Source organism: Sardina pilchardus, chromosome 1, assembly GCF_963854185.1.
Source record: "Sardina pilchardus chromosome 1, fSarPil1.1, whole genome shotgun sequence".
Lineage (NCBI taxonomy): Eukaryota > Metazoa > Chordata > Actinopteri > Clupeiformes > Clupeidae > Sardina > Sardina pilchardus.
In genome coordinates, this window is record NC_084994.1 from 41,795,402 (window position 1) to 41,818,345 (window position 22,944).

At 40.8% G+C, this 22,944-nt stretch overlaps 1 protein-coding gene across 1 annotated transcript; it reads left to right on the plus strand.

Moving 5' to 3' along the window:
* Positions 1-1,861: 1,861 nt before the first annotated feature.
* Positions 1,862-16,653, plus strand: LOC134075662 (amine sulfotransferase-like). Its single transcript, XM_062530869.1, has 6 exons — positions 1,862-2,018; positions 10,080-10,285; positions 13,161-13,290; positions 15,782-15,876; positions 16,012-16,192; positions 16,387-16,653. The coding sequence occupies exons 1-6, from the start codon at positions 1,862-1,864 to the stop codon at positions 16,512-16,514; spliced, it is 897 nt and encodes a 298-aa protein (XP_062386853.1). The 3' UTR covers positions 16,515-16,653.
* Positions 16,654-22,944: the final 6,291 nt, after the last annotated feature.

Consider the following 22,944-nt stretch of genomic DNA (forward strand, 5'->3'; position numbering starts at 1 on the left):
GATATAGGCCTACAGCCCTACACTAAGGCGATGGTGGGATGATGTTCAGTAAAATAATGAGTGTTTGTACATGTGAGGATCAAGAGAAGAAGCACTGGTGAATAAGTGTGGCATTTTGATAGGTTGTGTTTGTAAAATTATATCAAGGTAGATTTGTGAAACTAAGAGATTGGTATGCCTTTATGTCAATTATTAGCTATTAACATTTCATTCTCATTGAGCTCAATGCAATTCAAACCAGCTAATTAGCTAACAGCTAATAACTGACATAAAAGCATGCCAATCTCTTAGTATGGTGAAGGGTATAGTGTTGATGTGGGGTTATTTTAATTCCAAAGGCCAAGGGGACTTTATCAGGGTGCATAGTGTCCTGGATACATGAAATAACTGGTCTTTGAAAATAAAAATAAAAATCCTCTATGGGAATTTAACATGGGCGTTCCAATACTTATGACCCCTGCATTTTAAGGAAAACATTTATTTATTTACAATACATTATTCATTCCCAAAAAAAATTGATGTCCTTAAACGTTGAATATTTCCTCATTTTTTAATTTAAGGCATTAAGATCAATTTCCAAAAGATGATTTTATTTTTAACTTTAAGCATGTGTTCCAATACTTTTGGAGGGCACTGTAGATAGGCCTAAATTTATGGATGGATGGATGGATGGTTGGTTGGGTAGATAGGCTACACACTCAAAAAAATGATTATTGGTCCTAATAAACATTAAAAAATTGTTTTAAGTAAAATGTAACTGAAATGCATTAAGTCCTAAGTTTATTTGAGCAAAACACATAAACACAATGTGAATGTGTTCAATGTAAACTGAATGTAAACAAATCAGGAAAACCTTATATGATTAGATCATCTGAGGCAATTATGTGCGTGACACTCCAGCAAAGTAGGTGGCGAAGCCCCTGGTGATCAGCATTGCACACCCCGTAGTTCCTCCTTTTGGATTCCACCTGCTTTGAACTTGATAACGCAAATAATTTGTCTAAAATAATTAGCCTAAAACGAGTGCCAACTGGATTACACAACTGAAAAAACTGACTTGGTAAGTGTTTCAATCGTTTTCCATCTTTTGTGACAACAAGATATATGCCATTTGATATTTTTTGAGCATATAATATGTTGTTTCAATGTTTACAAAACGGTTTAGTCCCAGGATAGCACATGTCATGGAACATTGATGCCGCCTGCTAGTTAGCAGCTAACTCTGTGTTATGTTACTTAGAACAAGTTTGCAGCTCCAGCAAAAATTATTTTAACTTAGCGTCGTCCGATGGTTCTAAAAAGTGCTTTGTTCGCTTACAAAGCAGGTGGACTGCATTGTTTTTTTTGTTTGTTTTTTTAAAGTATTTTTTGGCCTTTTTGCCTTTATTGTTGCAGGACAGTGAAGAGTAGACAGGAAGCAAGTGGGAGAGAGAGATGGGGTGGGATTGGGATATGACCGCAGGCCGGATTCGAACCTGTGTCCCTGTGGGCACTCGGACCCATACATGGTATGGGCGCTGTAGCCTGCTGCGCCACAGCACCCCCGACTGCATTGTTTTACTGTTTTCAGCGTTTTTTTTTTTTAAAAAAAAATAGAGACCCCCTTAGGGTCTAAGTTATAATTCGAACCCTGCCTAAATATAAAGTACATTCATAGGTCTGTACTAAGGCAATGATGGGATGGCGGAGAGAGAAGAAGCACTGGTGAGCAAGTGTGGCATTTTGATAGGTTGAGTTTGTGGAATGATATCAAGTTACTTCCTGTTTTTTTGTCTATTAAGGACAGCGAAAGCACCTCAGGCTTATTTTACACGCATCTGTTGAGTGTAGTCGAGGTCATTGCCCTGCTTATATCATTGAGATGGCCCAACAAGAATATAAGCTTCTGGGCGACAAACTTTTCACATACAAGGGCACCGTATATCCAGTAGATGAGCTGACGACGGAGTACATTGACAGCCTAAAGAGCTTCGAGATCAGAGACAGCGATGTCTTTGTGGTTACATTCCCCAAGTCTGGTGAGTTTGTTTTTTTCTGTGTTTGCACAGATGAAGTGATCAACTTGTAGGTAGAGGCGTCCCAGTCATCATATAGGCTAATTGTTAAAAGAAAAATCAAATACATTTTTCACACTGAATAGGCTTCCTTAGCTTTTTTAAATGACACACAGAGAGCAAAACACTCAAGTCCAAAAGTGGCGATCACTTTTCCCATACATACATTTCTAAAATGGTAGGAACTCCGTAAAGTTCGTCACAGAAAAAAATGCCCTTTGGTGTTATGCAATGACCTGATGTTAAGTTGGCCAAAATCATGGACAACTACATTTAGTTGAAAGACCCCATTCAAGGTCATGTGACTGAAGACCCCAATGAAACCCTGGAGCAGTGAACATGGTGAGAATTTCTCTCAGAATTGCTCAAATATTCAACTATGTTTTCAGACCACTGAAGTTGTTACGTTTTTTTGTCCTTGGTGTGACACCCCTAAATGCCATTTTTGTATTCAAATTTGTATTTTTAACAGCAGGACTATGTAATATTATGCAAATGCATGGTTTTTGCTAATGACAGCTCAGTTAGTTAGCATGGTCATTAACTGCCACAAAAGCTTAAATGTCCTTTGGTGTGACAGAAAATGTCCTTTGGTGTGACACCTAATAATGACTTAAATTCAAATATTTATTGCGGTTTTAGAGATGACATACAATGTTCTGAAGTGTTACTAAAACAACTATAATATAAAGTACATAAATCTTAAACTTTTTATATATATATAACAGAAAGAACCTCCCTGCAGGACCTGTGGCCCAACCTGCCCCGGAACTTCCAGTGTTGCTACCAACGAATAGAATGTCATTGTAGATAATTGTGTTGTCATGACCCGGCTCGAAGGCCATGACAAAGATGAGGACGCAGTATGTTAGTGCAAAATAATAAGTAATTTATTGTATTGAAGATAACATAAAGTAACCAAAACTGTAGAGTGTGGAGGTCAGTAACGTCAGTAGTGTAAAGTAAATGCAGGGATGCGTGATCAGTGAAGTGAAGCGTGTGGCATGCAAAAACGCAAACGGAAGGATAAAGAAAAGCTCCGCCAGGGGACCGGGGAAAAGCCGTTTTAAAGGACGGGGGGAACACCGGGCCCGGGTGTCTCCAATCCTGCAGATGGTCTGCCACGCATACAGGAAACACAAAGCACACAACAGGGCAAGCGCAGACAAGGCCAGCAGACCATCACACCCCCTCCCACAAAAACAGGCTCCTTAATGGAGTCCTGCCCATAACAAGAGGCTATCAACCTGTTAGTCAACCCAACATAAAGTAACATTCACCAAAACATTTAGGCTGGCTTTACACGACAACGCTCCCGGGTGAAACCGACAAAATATTTTATCAGATGTGCCTTTCGTTTAGACGGCGACAGCGTTTTTGGGGCTTAAAAACGCAAAAAAATGAACCCACCCTCCAGAGTGGAAATCTTAAAAACGCTCCACCGTCGCGTTCCCGTCTAAAGGGTTGACAACGCAAAAGTGTGCTCTGAGCTGCTCACGCTGGATATCCTCGCATACGCGTTGACGTCATATACATGTGCAGTACAGCCAAAAAATAACAAACATGTCGCTTATTTCCATCAGTCAGACATTCAAGTGGCCTTAGCTGCTTTGATAGCTATTCAGGAGTCCTTTCAGCACATAAGCAGAGTAATTACTGATATATCAGAACAGAGAAGGCGAATTAATTACTTGATCCAACGTCGTTTGCAACAATAGCTCGACCTCCTCGTCTGTCCAGACAAAGTTGTCTGTCTTGCCTCGGTTCTTAGCCATGATTTGGTTTTTGACGGTGGGCTATTTTCTTTTAGTCTTATGGCTATTTCGCGCTACTACGGAGAAAGTAGAAGGAAGTTTCAACGCATGCGCGCGCTCATGGAGTTTTTGTTTGGCAGTGCTCCACAGTATCACCTAGCCACCTGGCATGCATACTACATCAAATTTCACACACTTTTGCGTCACCGTGTGCATGCAGATTTCCACCCAAAGACGCTCGTCTAAACGCGAAATAAAAAGTGGGAACGCAACGCCACTTTTGCGGATTGTGTTCAGATCGTTGTCGTGTAAAGCTAGCCTTAGAGCACCAAGACCCACATTAACTCAGCTACCAATTCCAATCCCTTAATTGGTAAACTGTAACCTGGGGGTGTTTGACGTCTGTCCCATAGCTCAACACCCACTCAACCTCTCCCCAACTCGGCAACTGGGCACCTGGGAAGCACATTTAAGAGTACAGGAAGAGGGGGGGAGAAGAAAAAAGTGAAAACGGGAGAGATCGCTACACCTGAGGAGCCCTAGACAGCGCATCTGCCACCACGTTGTCTGTTCCCCTGATGTGGCGGATCTCTAGACAATACGACTGTAAGAAGAGTGACCATCTGATTAGTCTCTGGATAGGGCAATGTAAAGAATTAAGAAATGTGAGTGGATTATGGTCAGTGAAAACCATCACAGCAGTACTCCCACCCACATACACATCAAAATGTGTCAAAGCCAGAATCAATGCCAAAGTCTCCTTCTCCACAACAGAATAGTTACGTTGGTTGGTACGTGTTAAACTTCCTAGAGAAGAAGCTAACAGGCTTGTCTATGCCACGCCCATCCTCCTGAACCAGGACCGCTCCAGCACCCTCCAAACTAGCATCGACATAGAGTTTAAAAGGACAATCAAAACGTGGTGCTGCCAAAACTGGTGCGACACAAAGTAGCCTATTCACCTGTTGGAATGCAGCGTGACAAGCAGGAGACCAGACAAACTTTTCCTTCTCCCTCAGGAGATTCGTAAGAGGAGCAACAACAGTAGAAAAGTTTTTACAAAAACTCCTGTAATAGCCCACTAGGCCAAGGAAACGCATCAACTCGTTTTTAGTTGTTGGTGCAGGAAACTGTTCAACAGCTCGAACTTTAGCATCAACAGGGCGAACCTGCCCCTGCCCCACTATGCGGCCAAGGTAGGTCACAGTCGCCCTCGCAAACTCACACTTTGCGAGGTTGACTGTGAGCCTTGCCTCCGCCAAACGAGTGAACAGTTCCCGCATTCGCTGAATATGGACTTCCCAAGTATCCGAATATAGCACCACATCATCCAAATATACCGTGCAGCCTTCCAGGTCACCGACCACACGATTCATAAGACGCTGGAATGTTGCTGGCACGTTCCGAAGCAATGTTAACTGTCCTGTTCACTTTTTCCTTGGTCATGTTGGATGGTGCTTAACCTACTCTTACTTAACTTACCATGACTTGTCTTGGAGTTTGGTATAGGCTATCTGTTATATCCAATGAGTGACAACCAGTGCTAAAAAAACGTTACGGTATTCTCCTGATAACGTTAAAGGAAAGGATTTAATGTGAACGTATACCTACAAAGACACAGAGTGGCTATATGATAAAGCCCACATTTGCGATAATTTTTTTTTTCCTTTTTGAAGCAGGTGTAGCACCGAATCGTGGTTAAATCCATCATTTAGACGACAGAATCAGTAGGATACCGATTTTTTGTTTCAAGTCTACCAGGCCTATGTCAAATGCAGGCTCAGGTGAAGCTGGGAGGAATTTAACAGAGCCTACGGTTTCCACACCGTGTTTATGAACCGTGATAATAATAATATTTTAAATGAACACGGTAATATAGTCAACATTTGTATAGTTCACCGTTTCACCGGTAATCGCTACATATAGGCTAGTCACCAACTGATAACGAACAGATTGAAGAAAAAGAAGAATGGATTTGGAGTGACATTTCTTGCGTGTGTGTGAGAGCGCGAGGTTGATGCGCCAGTGATGCCAGAGGAGAGCGCCAGTGTTGCCAGATTGGGCGGGTGCCCGCCCAATTGGGCTTCTTTTATATCGTTCGGCGGGGGGAAATAAGCTGTAGGCGGGTAAATAACATTTTGAGTTCAATGGTTCTCTATGAGAAAAACGTCATCGGGCGGTTTTTTGCTGTAGACGGCGGGGCGATTGGGCGGAAATCAGTCAACCCAATCTGGCAACACTGGTTGATGCTGAAAGCGTGAGTGTCCAGCCAGGTGCAAGAGTTGTCAACTCCAGAGCTGTCAACTCTGAAAGATGCGCGAAAATTGTACTATACTTTGATCCACTTGGTGTTGATTCACTTTAGTAGCAAAATGCAAATGAAAGGGTTGAAATCAGTATTCGCACGTGTGCGACAATTTATTTTTTTAAATTCGCACTAATATATATTTACTCGCATTTGCGACGACCTGCTCGCAGTGTACAGCCCTGGGAATGGGGTATAATGGGGCCGGCTTTAGAACCTGATTTGGCTTATCAGTCAGTTGGCATGTGTGGCAAGGCTTAATATAGGGTGAGACATCCCTTTTCATGCAAGGCCAAAAGAAATCTCAACAGTCGGTCATAAGTCTTTTGAACACCAGAATGTCCTGATCCATCATGAGCAACCTTCAATACTGACTGACGTAGCTTAACTGGTAAAACCAGTTGAAAAACAGGGTCCCCAACCAACAACTCGCTGTGCCTAGCCCATTTTCTCACCAACAATGAATCTTGAAGAAAGTACCCACAAGCGCTGTCCCTCATCTCACCTTCAGGTCGGACCCACTCGTATAGCCCAGACAGTGAAGGGTCAGCCTGCTGCTCAGCAACCAACTCCCTACGGGGCATAGACACAGGAAAATCAATCAGAGGCAAAGAAAACTTTGCCGGAACCTGAGGAACCAGCTCAGCCTCAGCTTTTGCCCGCGTCACAGCACGTGTTACCGCACAAGCTGCAAAAGTTTCTGGAAATTGTTGTGCACATTCATCCAAACCAGACTTCAACTGAGGCACAGGATCTGTTACCAGGGGCGGAGTCCCATCAGGCCACAGCTGAGCACCTACCATGCCATTCCCAAGAATCACAGAGATCCCTTCAATTGGCAGTGCTGGACGCACAGCAAGCACAGCCTCACCCTGGAACAAGTCACAGTCAAGCATTACTTTGTGAAGTGGCACACGCAGCACATCTAGACTCATTCCCTGAACGGGCACTGAACTGCCCAATTCGGACTTTTCAGACAGAGGCAACACCCCAGCTTTAATAAAAGAGTGAAATACCCCCGTGTCTCTCAAGATTCTAACAGGCACCTTCACATCACTGCCAACCATAGCCACAAACTCTAATGAATGGTAAATAAGAATCTAATGCAGTGACACAGAAGTGTGTCAGCGGTGCCTTGCCATCAACAGCCGCAGGTGTATTAAAAGAGCGTGACAAAGTGCTATGCAATAACGGGGGCACTATTTCTGCAAACCGTGCAAAACTTTTTGCCAAAAAATATTCAAAATGTTTTCAATATTTTTTTAAAAACATTTTCAAAAAACAATTAAAAAAATTAAAAAATAATTCAATTCTACATTGAATTTTGAACATTAAATTGCAAAAGTAATTGACAATTAAATGATGAAACTGAATATTGAAGGTGTAGTGGAAGTGCTCTGCCAGCAGTTTTGCATCAATGTAGCCTAGAAATCTAGACGCCCCTAGCAGCAGCAAATGTAATTTGGCTGGCGGGGCAGTCTAGCAACGCTCCGTATAGTCACAGTTTTTCACAGTTGCTCAAACACTAAACCCCATTCTCTGAATCAAATTCTCAAATGCCTGAACACATTTATTGAATTATTCCCTTTTTTTGGCAAAACCATAGACTACTTTCACCCACTTTCACCCATTTTACCAAACTCATTAACCCTTTTTGCAAAACTGTGAACACATTGTGCATTCTGATGCACTTCTTAATTATATTGATAACCAAACAACGCAGAAGTTGAACACAATTAGTGCACAGTTGTCTCCATTTGAACACTACCACTCAAAATTGATAACACTTCTGTCTAATGATGTGACAACCAATATAAGTCAGTTCAGAGTTGACAGAGACGCAAGGGACAACAAGTGTGTGTTACAGTAGAAGTGGGGTACAAGGAAGAGGAGGGTGCAGGTAGGAGGAAGAGGATGAAGAGAAAGACAGAGAGTCCCAAGAGTTGCAATACTGTAAATGATGATATTTGGGCAACAATCATTGACCTTGTTCTGGTTCATGGAATGCCAATGAGAGAAGCAGGACTTCATGGTCCAACCCAACATCAGTGGTTTCTCTGTGGCGTCAATAATCCAAAGATTCAGACTACAGAAGAGAAATAGCGTAAATGTCCATTATCGTACAGTAATCACTGAACATCCACTGTTACACACTTACTACCATTTGAGCTCAACTCTGAGAGAGTGAAAGAGCTGAGTTATCAGTATGTCCAAGTAAGTCTAAATTTAGGCACAATACAATATTACAGTATTGCATACTTACAGTACTATCAGAGTCTGTGGCATCACAGTACAAATCACATTCAGTACAGTATTGGCCTGTCTCTCTGTTCACTTACAAAACTATTGATTTATATCTTCATATACAGTAGGCTAGAGGATATGAGTAGAGAGTGATATAAGTCCTTATTCTTTATTTTCATTGTGATATTTTATTTTTCAAATTAGAATGAATACAATTCCTCCAGGAGCCATAAACCCTGCCCTGAAAACTGTGTCTTCCATTGTTTGGTGTATTGTCTTACTGTAAGGAGCTGAGAAATGGAAAATCAAGCGGGCCAATCACAGCGTGTATAGAGTCAGTGGGTGGGCTTAACATAATGGTGACTGACATGCGACGGTAACGCATCCTGTTATTTGAAAAGAAGATGATTCGTTTAGCGTTATCCTATTGCGTGGAGAGGGAAGGTTACGCATCCTGCTATTTGAAAACAAGAAGATGATTCGTTTAGCATTATCCTATTGCGGGGAGGGAATTTGAAAGACAACTGTTTATCCCACCCCTCCGATTGAGCCCTGTCTACGGTGAGTGTCCAGACCCTACATCTTGATATGGGCCTGGCTCGTCAGGCTAGCATCAATGGCCCGCGAAATGTCATCAGGGCATTCAGGGAATTCAGGGAAATGGGGAATTAATCCCAGACGAATTAAGGACCTTTTGGTCGCGGTCAACACTGTCCCCATCTCAAATGCAAAGTGTGAGCGTTTTTTTTGCAGATTAATTTAATTTGCACAGCAACGAGCGTCTCTTCTCCCCTCTACCATCTCCTCACAACTCTTTCTTTGCCTTGTCGGCCCACCGCTTACCCGGTTCAATCTCATTCCCTACGTGAAATCACGGATTGCCAAAGGACATAGAACTGCGCGGGATCTGAGGAGTAGAGAGAGAAGCAGGGAAATAGAGGCCAGGTGGTGTATGGATGCTGTATGGGCTGTTTTGGACAAATAAGATGTGTGTAAGTAAAATTAAGTATTAATTGTTCTCTGCTGGTGCTCTCAATATATTGTGATCTTTGTTTTATTAAAATTGTTTCATTGTGTTGCCATAACGTGTGTGTGGAGAGTTCACGTAAGGGCGAACTTTGAGTGAGTGTCGTATGCCTGTTTGGAGTCTTGCTGTTGGAGAAATAAAGGCTTAAACATGTGAATCTGCACTCTCACTCAGGACTCGATAATTGGTTTAATTTATGTGTGCGCACAGAATCGTTAGTAAGTGTTTACTTACCAGCACTTCCCACTTTAATGAAGCACTGGGCACACACACACACACTACCATTCACACGCACACTCTCTATACTAGCTCCCCTCCCTCTGTGTCGTGTGCACGCTCCTCGGATGCTCACGCGGTTTGAGCACAGTCTGTCTCGCGTGCACGGTCTTGCCCGCTGGCTCTAGATTCCCAGAGATTTTAAGTAATTTGTGGGCATCAGGGAGCCACTATCAACATGTGGGATTTGAACACATCAGCATTTGGCTGTAACTTTAACTCTGTAGCTAAAATGACCCCAATGGAATGATTTGTATGTAGACCCAAGGGTTTTGTTAGTTATCTAAACTTATTGTTAGTTGTTATCTAAAGTTAAGTGGTCATCTTATTCTAATTCCTCCTGCTCTGTCACATGCATGCGTGTGTGTGTGTGTGTGTGTGTGTGTGTGTGTCCCTCTCTCTCTCTGTCTGTCCCTCAGGTACGGTATGGACACAGCGCATCATCACTCTCATTTACGAGGAGGACTTCCCGGACCAGGCCGACCAGATCTCGTACCTGCGCATGCCCTGGCTGGAGTATATGCAGAAGGGCGCGGACTACACCACGCGGCCCTCTCCCCGCCTCTTCTGCTCCCACCTGCACCCCCACCTCATGCCCCGCGGGCTGCAGCAGGGCCGGGGCAAAGTGAGTGGAGCACGGGGCACCGGGGGGGGCGGGGGGGTGGTACGGGGAAACTTATCACATAGAGGAGTTGTAGCGTGCACATCCACAACGGTAAAGCGCAGGGCAAATGGAACTAGAACTCAAACATGAATGAAATTCCCGCTAAAATCTCCCATACATTTTTGCCGTGTTGCAACTTTTCGACCCGGCTGGGTCTTCCTCAGGCAAAATGCATTTAATTATTTTTTGGCCAATGCGTTTATCAACCATACACACTTATCAAGACCTCCACTCTAAGTTTGATGAAAGAGTTCAGCCATAAAAAATATTGGCAGATGCTATTTGCACCCATGGTGCAAATTATGAACATTACTATTTACACCCGGGTGTAAATAGTGTATAATCAACAATACTATTTACACCCGGGTGCAAATAATCAACATAACTATTTACAATCAACAATGCTATTTACACCCGATGTCTAACATCCATGTACACTGTCAATAGGCCTGTGTATTTACCAGCTCTACAGTAATTTAGTTTTTAACAGTTTTTAGCTGTTTTGCCATGTCTGGGTTATTTACAATGTAGGCTATGGTGATTATACAAATAGGCTGATGAGTGGTCATGTGGTAGCTTGATCAAAGGCAAGCTAGTTCAAAGAGTAGTTTTCTGAGTTGTCTTCCAGGCAGCGCTGCCACTGTTGACTTAAAGGCACTTAATCCTACTCCTAACCCTAACCCGAACCTTAACCCATGCCTAACCCCAGCGCCTTCCACGCAACGTTTGGGGCTCAACACATCAAGAAACCTTTCTACTCACAACTACTGAAGCCTACTTCTACTCAGCTGTACTCATAACTGAAATAAATTTAGTGAACTTTGACAGGTTCAAAAAGCACAAACTCTTATTTGCCGCGAGGTAACGTCATCTAAGAAAAGAGAGAGTCGTTCGTAATTGGCATGCAAAAAAAAAAAAGGCATTACTTCAACTGAGATTCGAACCCTGGATCACAGATTTCCAACTCGGTGACATCTCCACTACACTACAACACGTTAAATTACAGTTTTTTCTCAAATGCTAAAACACATTTCACAAACGTTTCCTCCTTGTTCCCCAGTGTCGAAACACAATACCCTTTTCTAAAGCTACATAAGCACAACCACACCTTCTCACTTCAAAGCTCAAACTTTCACACCAAAAGAGCAGCTCGAAGCTTTCAAAAATGTAAACACTATACACATCATTACACACTACAGCAAAACAATGAAAACACAATGGTCAATTTGTGAGAAGGTTCTTTGTTTCATAACTGCCGATGCATATTTGTAAAAAACTTTAGAGTAACGGATCTTCTTAGATCTCTGCAGAGGATGAGGCATTTGAAGAGTTCTTTTCCAAAACGCTATATCCACCATTTTACTAATGCATTTTCATAAACATATTTTAAAAATTTTGTTTTTCAAGTAATCTCAGTGAAACTGTATTGGGTTATGTTTAGTTACAGTAATTTATCTTTACTCAATAAAAACAAAACAACTGATAATTTTTACTGATATTACCTGAAACACACAATTACTGTAAATACATTTTGTAATTTGTTACAGTACAGTAATGTTTTCAAAAATGGATTTATAGCGTTTTGGAAAAGAGCTCTTCATTTAGAGTTGTGAGTTTCATATGAAGAGTACAGAAAATTCTGCAAGTACACTACTGTAACACAACTCAATGCAAAAAACAGAATCTATTGCACACAACAGTACTCTTGAAAACATGATCAGGGTGTGAAGTTTTTTATTTTCTTCATTCACACCACACACACACACATACCACAGTCACTGTGCGCATTAGCAACAAGTGTCTTCAACTTTGAGTCGTTGTGTGTAATAAATGACGCCAGGTGTGTTCATTGTGTTCAGTTATTGCTGACTTTGGCAAGCATTTTGCATCACATGAGCTTTCATTTGAGAATATGTTTTGCAACATGTGTTTAAGCAAGGAAAAATGTGCTTAGATTTATGAGAACGGAAGATTGTGTTTTGTGAATTGTGAAATGTGTTTATGGTATTGAAAAATTATGGCTAGATTTAGTAAATGTGTTTAGACAATTGGTCATTTGGTTAAGAGGATTGGCTCTTGTGTTTTAGCATTTGAGAAAAACTGTTGCACGTGAGAATGCTAATATTTCAAGGGGATTGCTAGGTAACGGTAAACAAACTAAAATATCGTATTTCTTGACTTTGCCTACAAACGGACGATTTTACCCGTTCACTGAATAAAGTTTCTGGAAATTTAGCACCACTTTCTCACCTAAAATATTGTTTTAATAATCCTAAATGGTTAGATTTAGGATTTAGGCCATCTCCTGCCAAGATAGTCCTGCCAGGGTTAGCACGCGAGCAAAATGTTTTTTTTTTATTGTTACGTCACAGGGTGTAAATAGCTCAGCTGTGTGGCCAAGGCTATTTGTACCCAGGGTGCAAATAGACACCCCGAAAAAATATTATATAATTTATCATGAGTTGAACTGAAAGATCTAAGACTTTCTCTACAAAAGGCCTACCGGTATTTCTCTTAAATATTGTTCACAAATATGTCTAAATCTGTTAATGAGCTGTGAGCACTTATCCTTTGCCGAGATAATCCATCTACCTCACAGGTATGGCATATAAAGATGCTGATTACACGGCATGATTATTAAACAGGTGTGTCTTAGGCTAGCCACAACAAAAGGTCACTCGAAAACCTGCAAATGTTGCAAACATTGTTACACTTCAGCAATACACAGTACACAGTATATTATGTATTCTTCTCTTCCTCTCTCTCTGGTAAGCGGTGATATAAACACCAGTCTTATCTAGACCTTTATATCATTCTACTCGGTCTCTTCTTTCAGGTCATCTATGTAATGAGGAACCCAAAGGATGCCATGGTGTCGTATTTTCACTATGCCAAATTCATGAAGAAGCGGCTGGACTCTCCTCCTGACTATGACGACATGTTGGAGAAGTTCTTGTCTGGGTGGAGTAAGTAGATGAGAATTGTATTGACCTCACTTACTGATCTGTCTGATTTCTCTCAATCACTGGAGTACGAGTACAAGTACATTGCAAAAAGGGTTGCTGGTATTGGGGAGAGAAGTCCACACTCCTCTCTTTGTCTTGGGCCCCCAAATCACTGATCCTTTTCCTGGATCTGAACTCTTCTCTGATCTTCACTGGTTGTCATGCTTCACGTTAGCAACCAATAGCATTTAAATTCATTTGTCAGCTTTTCGTAAACATAAATACAGCACTGTCACTGCCACAATCAAAAGTGTTGTGTATGATTTCTAGTCCGGGAGCCAAATGCCATAATTTAGGTGAACCTGGCTTTGTCGGTTAAAGTTTTTTTTTTTGCAGAATCTAGTAGACTAGGGGTACCTCTTTAAGATTTAAGAGGGTGCCCGGTGATATCCCTTGGGCAATTTCGTATATTAAGCCTTTCTTGTCCAATGTGTTGACTATAAGGCGGATATACTACAGGTGAATAGGGTAAAAAAATTAACAAGCAGATATCACTATGAAACTTCACCAGTGGATTACTTAGATCAATATGAAAAATAAATGTATTACAAGTTTTCTGAAATTTAATGTTTGAATATGCAAATTAGGTATGATGTAATTAAATATGCGCTGATTTGCATAAACGTAAAAAGATCAAATCTGAACATTGGACAAAGCCAGTTTCAATTTTTTTCTTTTCATTTTGTTGACATAAGAGATGAAAAGTATTTTAGAGAGGGAATTATGGATATCTCATTTAGTTATTCAGTAAATCAGAAAATACTATACCAGCCTTTAAAAAATCCATTTTCGCCATGTTTTTTGGAATACAATGTCATGTAAATCAGGCTAAGAATCATATATCAACAAACCCCTCTGCAAAATCCTTCTAAACATGGTTAGGTATAAGACTGAAAAGTTTGGTGTATGTAGATGCTTGTGAAGTGGAGATTTTGTTCTCCGAGTGAGAGAGGACACTCATCCATATCCGCCTTATATTCAACACATTGGACAAGAAAGGCTTAATATACAAAATTGCCCAAGGGATATCACCGGGCACCCTCTTAAATCTTAAAGAGGTACACCTACTCTACTAGATTCAGCAAAAAAAAAAACTTTAACCAACAAAACCAGGTCTGACCTGGGTTGGTTGCAACCTGACCCCATGGCTTAGTGACTGGTCTGGTCTGCCAAAAGCTCACGAGAACCTTAAAGGAACACTTCACTTTTGTCGGTTAAAGTTTTTTTTTTTGCTGAATCTAGTAGAGTAGGTGTACCTCTTTAAGATTTAAGAGAGTGCCCGGTGATATCCCTTGGACAATGTTGTATATTAAGCCTTTCTTGTCCAATGTGTTGAATATAAAGCGGATATGGATGAGTGTCCTCTCTCACTCGGAGAACAAAATCTCCACTTCACAAGCATCTACATAGACCAAACTTTTCAGTCTTATACCTAACCATGTTTAGAAGGTTTTTGCAGAGGGGTTTGTTGATATATTATTCTTAGCCTGATTTACATGACATTTTATTCCAAAAAACATGGCGAAAATGGATTTTTTAAAGGCTGGTATAGTATTTTCTGATTTACTGAATAACTAAATGAGATATCCATAATTCCCTCTCTAAAATACTTTTTCATCTCTTATGTCAACAAAATGAAAAGAAAAAAATTGAAACTGGCTTTATCCAATGTTCAGATTTGATATTTTTACGTTTATGCAAATCAGCGCATATTTAATTACATCATACCTAATTTGCATATTCAAACATTACATTTCAGAAAACTTGTAATACATTTATTTTTCATATTGATCTAAGTAATCAACTGGTGAAGTTTCATAGTGATATCTGCTTGTTAATTTTTTTTACCCTATTCACCTGTAGTATATCCGCCTTATAGTCAACACATTGGACAAGAAAGGCTTAATATACGAAATTGCCCAAGGGATATCACCGGGCACCCTCTTAAATCTTAAAGAGGTACCCCTAGTCTACTAGATTCTGCAAAAAAAAAAACTTTAACCGACAAAGCCAGGTCTGACCCCATGGCTCCCTGACTATTCATACGTCTATTGATTTTAAAGAATATTGTGCTGCGCTGTTCTTAGATCTTTCAAAGCCATTTGACACAGTTCCTGTCTCTGGATATTGAAATGTCTTGAAAAGCTGTCAGATGGTTTGGCAACTACTTGAGTGGCTGAACACAAAGTGTTCAGGTTGATGGTGTGTCCTCACACTCCTTACTTATACAAAATGGTGTCACCCAGGGGTCCATTTTGGGTCCCATTTTATTTACTATTTATAGAAATGATTTGTGTCAAAATGTAACAAAAACAAAGTGTCATTTTTATAAGGATGACACCGTTTTGTTCTGCATCATCCTTAGCAAGTGCCTCAGAACTGCAATCTGCATTTAACAATATTCAGAGGAAAAATATCCAAAGTGAAAATGTTCCTACACCTTTCTCTGCAGTGGTTGGAGGGTGCTGGTTTGATCATGTCAAAGGATGGCACACCAACAAGGACAAATACAACATCCTGTTTCTGACTTATGAGGAGATGATCAAGGTATTATTGAAAAGCACATTAGAAAATCAATGAAAAATCAATGCAGTTAGAGTAGAGCTTTCCTTGAAAAGTGCACGTTATAATTCTTATAAAGGCAACTGAAATGGACGACCTTGTCCTCTCTAACCGCTCCAGGATCTAAGGTCGGTCATAGTGCGACTCTGTGACTTTGTGGGGAAGAACCTGTCGGACGCAGCCATAGACAGCGTGGTGGAGCGGGTCACATTCAACAACATGAAGAACGACTCGAAAGCGAACTATGAGTTCCTTTCAGAGGGTATAAAAGATCCCACTAAAGGAAAGTTCCTGCGTAAAGGTGAGGGCCATTTCAAACCGGATGGCACGCACGTGTGTGTGTGTGTTTGCACGTGTGCGCATGTGTCTGTGTGTGTGTGTGTGTGTGTGTTTGACTAGGTATTCTGCTGCGGTCTGCGGTTTGCATGTCTATCTAGATATCGATCCATCCATTTTATATAATTTCCTCATGTTGAATTTGTTAACCTGATTCAGGAACCATCGGGGACTGGAAGAACTGTCTGACGGTGGCCCAGAGTGAGTGCTTTGACCAGGTCTACAAGGAGAGGATGAAGGACCTCCCTCTCCAGTTCGTCTGGGACATTAAGGAGCTCCATGGTTGAGCATCTGACAACTCAACCTACCACATGAACACACATGAATTCTGCGATAGAAAACCACTGGCAGTTTTGAACCGCTTCATACTCAGTATCAATTTCAAATTTTTGCCTGAAATTGCACAGCGTCTGCTTTAGAGGCCACTGTTCCCACCTAGTTTGACCTATAATCAAATGCTTGACCTCTTTGGAAAGATGAGACACGGTAGTTTCAGTTGAGACAATCAGGGGCACACCTTGCCGACAGGCATGGCAAGCAATTGCTTGGAGCCCCGAGCCGTTAGGGGGCCCCGAGACCTCAGAGCGTTTACTGGTGCGACAAGCGAGAATTTCGTCAATAGAGATTGATTTTGTGTGCTCCTGTCCTGTCCTGTCTTACAAATAGTAGCCTACATGTATGCTATCGGATTATAAACAGTGGATCTGTGTCCAAAAGAGTGCAAACAATCCGCACATATTGAGCCCGACTAGCGCAAAGTGCATCAAAAAAACACACCCATTCTTCACTGTTAACATTGCTCCGCAATTATTAGTCGCAGCGAGATGAGACCTGTATTGCACGAACGAGCAGAAGCGGGGCTTTCCAACGAGACTAGGCACTTGTCTGTACGATCAAGTATGAAAGTCATGAAGTTAAATCAAAGTATATCATATTTACAGTCTATATTGCTCTGCATACACCCGCACATCCAGTCTCGCTTGAATTACTGGCAAACCCTAGCCTGGCTAACGCCTACCACTTCTCAAATGAGACGTGGTCTGGCAACCAGACGTTAATTTTCTCGTATTTGAAAAAATGCCCAGATCCGTTCATTGGGCGCCACGGATGTCTATCAAATACGCATAGCTCACCCAACTCGTTCGTATGCAACGCTAAGGGCTGCCGTAAATCCTTTGGCGTCGAATGTAGACGCAAGAAGGCAACGGAAACTTCTCGGATGTTCTGTGATTGGTTCGCCAACATCAGGCGAACATTTGGGCGTTAGTTTCCAGACTGGCTTAGCAGCGGGATTGAAATCACCGCGCAAGGCAGTATGGGAAAACCCAGGCTAGGCAAACCCGGCATCGCACAGAGATGCTACGCATATCAGATGAAAGAGGGGAAACAGAGCTTTCCATTGATACCAAATACATCGATCCTTTTGTGTTATAAAAACAGACGAAGTGACAAACAAATAATAATGTCATATACTAGCTCTCGTTTGATTTACTCGTGAAATCGCGATCAGAAAGATGACACGCATGTCAGATGAAAGAGGAGAGAGCTATCCACACAGATACCAAATACAACCTTTTAAGTTATAAAACAGACCAAGTGACAGCAAAATAATAACTTCATTTAGCTCCACTTACCCTATGTTTTTGTGTGCGATAATAGCTGTTCATAATCCAACGTTATCATGTGTTTCTCTATGGCAAGGCACGTTCAGATCCTATAGGCTATAGCAAACTCCTGTATGGTATCCAATTCAAGACTCATATTGCATCCAAATTTGTTTGACAAATAAACACTTTTTTTGCCTTTACTTTGTTCATTGCAATGCAGTAAAATAAATAATATAGAGAATCATCATGTGTGCACAAACAAGTCAGGTCAGATCAGCTTATTTCTGGAAGGTAGGCCTACTCACCACATATTTCTGTAAATTGCTCAGACCCGTATCCCTCCATCATGGTTCTTGCCGTTTACAGAGCAGTCAGGCCTATACAACCAAGTCATGTCGAGCTGCTTGCTGTGGTGAGATACACGTCAAAATGTAAGAATTTGTATAGTAGCCTGCTTTTTGAATTTGTATTATTTACAAATCTAAAATAAATCAATGCAAGTATTTATGCATGATATTGTGGCAGATCTGGGTAGCCTAGACTGAGCTGAAAAAAAAAAACAGTATGTAGCATGTGTGAATGGCACTTGCAATGAATGATAAATGATTGGCATAGGGCTAGCAACATGTTAAAAACAAGTTGGTTTTTTTTTGGGGGGGGGGGGGTTGTGTAAGTAGGGCCCCCTAGGATTTTTTGCTTAGGGCCCCCACAGACTCTAGAATCGCCACTGGAGACAATCTACTGTAAATAACTGTGTGATATACTTACAAAAGTAGATCAATATAGCATGAAAATATGAGTACTATGAGTACACCATTATTTGCCAAATTTGATCCTGTGTTTTTAAAATGCCCTATGGAAACTGCCTATAAGACTTGATTATCCAAAATGTATACTGACAATCAAATGCTTACTGAATATGAACCACTTTGTGTAGAGGCATAAACTTGGTCTCAAATGAAAGGTAACACTCTGTAGACCACACCTGTCAAAATCAAGGCCCACAGGCCAAATCTGGCCCACAATATCATTTTATACGGCCCCTTAGATAGTATCTAATGTCTATCAGAACTGACCCACCGGTGTTTCGCATGCACCATTAATTAATACTGCCACAAATTCTGACCAGGCATTTGCCTTACACTATTTACTGAAATGTAAAGGGACCCAGCGTGACAGTAACTATTGTGGTATCTCAGACACTACAGGAATGGAGCTCGCTCACAAAAAGTATACTTTTTGTGAGCAAGCTCCATTCCTGTTTTTTTTTATATAGTATTTGCTACGAGCCTACGCACCTATAAGGACAACAGCCACTTTTACAGATTCTCTCTTTGAAAATTACTATCTCAGACACTACAAAATATGGGTCTTTTATTTACTTAGGCTGGGCAAAGCACAGGGCTTTATTTGTGGCGGGCTTGTCTTTCGAGGCAGGCTTTTATTTCTTATGTGTGTTTTATTGTGAGACGTTTGGAGCAGCATAACGGTAGGTAGGCTATCAAAAGATTTTCGATTTGGTTTGGGAATCAATTTACCTTTCGCTGTCTGATTATATTGCTAAATGTTGAGACTAATGGGCACTGAAATCTGGGGGGTATTTGATGGTTCACTTTCGTTAAAAGACTGTTGGGATGTTCACCCGCTGTTTGTGAGACAAGGCAGCCGCTTTCATTCATACATTGAATGTGCGCTGTGCAGTAATGGAACTCTTATTACAAAGCACAAGTAGCCTAAATTGAGTTATTTTCATAGGATGGAATCAATGCCTTGCAGCAATTGTGTTAAAATGTAGTATTGTTTCCTTTTTGCACTTTCCTCTTCGTAATGCTTGGTCTGTATTGTATGCTTGGATTTTCATTGTTTTCTTGTTGGCCTATGGAATAAAAAATGTTTTCATTGGAATTTACTCTGGAAAAGCTGCAGAAAGAAAGGGAGGCATAATAAATGACTGCTGATGCTTCTTTATTTTTACATATTTTGTCCTATTATTGCAAACCCAGAACAGCTAATAGGCCAAAGCTTTAGGCCACTTTCAGATTCAATATGTGTTAAACTTCAGTTCTTAAATTCAAATAAATATTGAATATGTCTGACCCTCAACTTGTACCCAGTTTTTTATTTCAGCCCACTGTGTATTTGAGTTTGACAGCCCTGCTGTGATTGTATATCAGATGTTTTGATATAGACTGACAATGGTAGGCCTACACAAAATATGGAGTAATTACACGAATGTGTCTATTTTTACATTTACTTTGTTGGTTCAATGGATGTGTATAAGATAAACTAATACATCTGCACAAGTAATTTTGGTTTAATCAATGTGAAGAGTCAAATTCTATGGATTCTTGTGAATATTTCAGTGGCCAACATTCTGCATCTATGTTTAAGGGTACTACACACTCCAGCTAGAGGTCAGGGTAGCACCAAAGGCGGAGGAGGGGGAGGAGAGCATTTTTGATTAAATTGTATTGAGACATAGACTAGATAATCTGACTACGTAAAACACTATACAGATTGTACATACAAAAACGGTCATTTTTGGGTTCCCATGAGTTCAATCTTTCAAATGGTGCATATAATGGCGTTCATTCCTAATCCCCAGTGAACTGTGGCATTTATTGCCTCTATTAGCATTGCTATTTGATCCCGGAGTCTCTGGAATCTTCTCTCAGTTCATCTTTTGTTTTGTCAGGTACAAACTCTGGAATGTTTTTCAACTAAGGTGCTAGATTACTTACTAGGCTACTAATTACGTGGTCATCCCAGAATGGTGGTATAAACCGGAAATGCAGTGCAATGATAGAGTTATTAGACAATTCTGTGGATGTGCCTGTAGGTCATATCACACATAAACAAAGCCTCATCTCCTCATGTCATAGGGCTGGTAATAAAAGTGGGTGAAAGAAACATTTTTGCCGGCCGAATGAATTGGCCCTTGGCTATCAATTTATTCAAAAGATTCCGTTCACATATTTTTCCATAAGAAGAACTATTCACTCCATAATTTACTCTGAGTTCATTTCAACTTGAGCAAATAGACATTGATCTTCATTATACAGCCTATGTCCCTTTCTCTCCCTCCCTGCCTCCTTCTCCCTCAATTCGTTATTCATCAGTGTTTTGGCTTGTTCATAATGCAACCGCATGAAAAACTTCATCAATCAAGGGACTTAATACAAAAACAGAAAGAAAAAAAGAAGTACAAAAAGAAGCCAATCCACAGAACAGTATGCAATGCTTGCTCGCCCCAGCAGGGTGTGCAAATGCATTAGACGACAGGAAGCAGCAGGTCGGGTGGACAGCATCAGGACGACTGAGATACTGACCTGTTTGTATTTTTAAATGATAAGCAAATTACATGCATGCTATTCAATATGTAGTAGTCCATGGTTGTCTTTGTTCGAGTCTTTGTAGGGTCCTTTAAAATCCTATAAAAAGTTTTTGGTGAATGTTAAATTACATATTGATTCAAATGTTTATTCATATTATACAAGTGCAGATGAAGAAACACTCCTTCTAAATGGTCTAGATTCAATTGAAGTCATCATAACATAACAACATATTTTGAAATAAATAAATACATAAATAGACATCGAAAAGTCACATGAGCCTGCATGAGTTTGACATGATGTCACATGGGTGCTGCCTGGCCTGCAACACTAACAAAGCATACGGGTCATTGTATGCCAAATGTACGAATCTCCCCACTCGACCGTCACAGATTTGGCTGTTGTTCACACAGTAGAATGTTCAAACTATTTCAAGCACCACAAATACTATGATATACCCAAGTCATTCCCTTGGAAATCCATATTCCTCAAGTCATGGTAGCATATTTTAAGCCTAGAACGTTTGAATGAGCTATCTTAAACACTTTTGATGGCAATTTGAAAATGGCTCTTCAGAAAACATTGCTAAAACATGTTTTTGTGGCAAAACTGTTGGCAGTAGAGAGCTAATATTTGGAACTATACGCATTAAGTGTGTGATTATACCCATTAACAACCTTTTTAAATCTGTGACGGTCGAGTGGGAGATTTGTACGTTTGGCATGGAATGACTTGAAAATGACCCGTAAATGTAATCAAACCTTTGAAGATTAATTACATTTAGCACTGAACAATGGTGTCACAGCAAAGGAGACTAGGAGGACTATTAAGCTACTGTAAAATGCCATGATGAAGTTAATATTTCTTGTCCTGTCTATCCGCCACCTGTGACCTGTCTGTAATTGTCTCACTCACATTTTTTCACTTCTGGTTAGATGCAAACTGCATTTTGCTCTCTTTATACTTGTGCTCTGCACAATGCCAATAAAGTTGAGTGTGTAGCGGGAGTGATTACACAGAAATGAGTGAAATGAATGAATGAATGAATGAATGAATGAATGAATGAATGAATGAACGAATGAACATCCCTAACTAGAAACCCTGGATGAACAATGAAGTAACCATTATAGTGAATATCAAGCAAGATTCTGATCAAATCACTTGTGCCGACGCTTCCTTGGACTCAAGCAGATATCACATCAAACTCATATGAATGACTGACAATGTCAACTTGACCCCTCTTGTGTTCAGGTCAGGAAATAGCCTACACCTAGTAGCCTTGGTACCAGGGCTGTAGTACTCGAGTCCGGACTCGGACTCGAGTCCGGACTCGAGTCCGTTTTTTAATGGTCTCGGACTTGTCTCGGACTCGGCTGGTATCTGACTTGGACTTGTCTCGGTCTCGGCCACCGGTCTTGCCAAATATGGTTCTTGGTCTTGACCGAGTCCAGGCATCTTTATTATGTTATAATATTCAAGGGAAGTATGTGATATTAAGGGGAATGGTTATACTTACAAATCCTGGGTGGGTATTTAGATCAGCAAAATTAATAATAACCCAAAATTATTGTCTTTATACTGTCATGCATGCAACTTGTTTTTTTCTGTCCTGGACTCGGTCTTGACTCGGACTCGAGTCTTTTGGACTCGGTCTGTCTTGGACTTGAACCTCTTTGGACTCGGTCTTGACTTGGTCTCGACCGGTCCTGGTCTTGGACTTGTCTTGGACTCGACAAAGGTGGTCTTGACTACAGCCCTACTTGGTACTAAACGTCCAG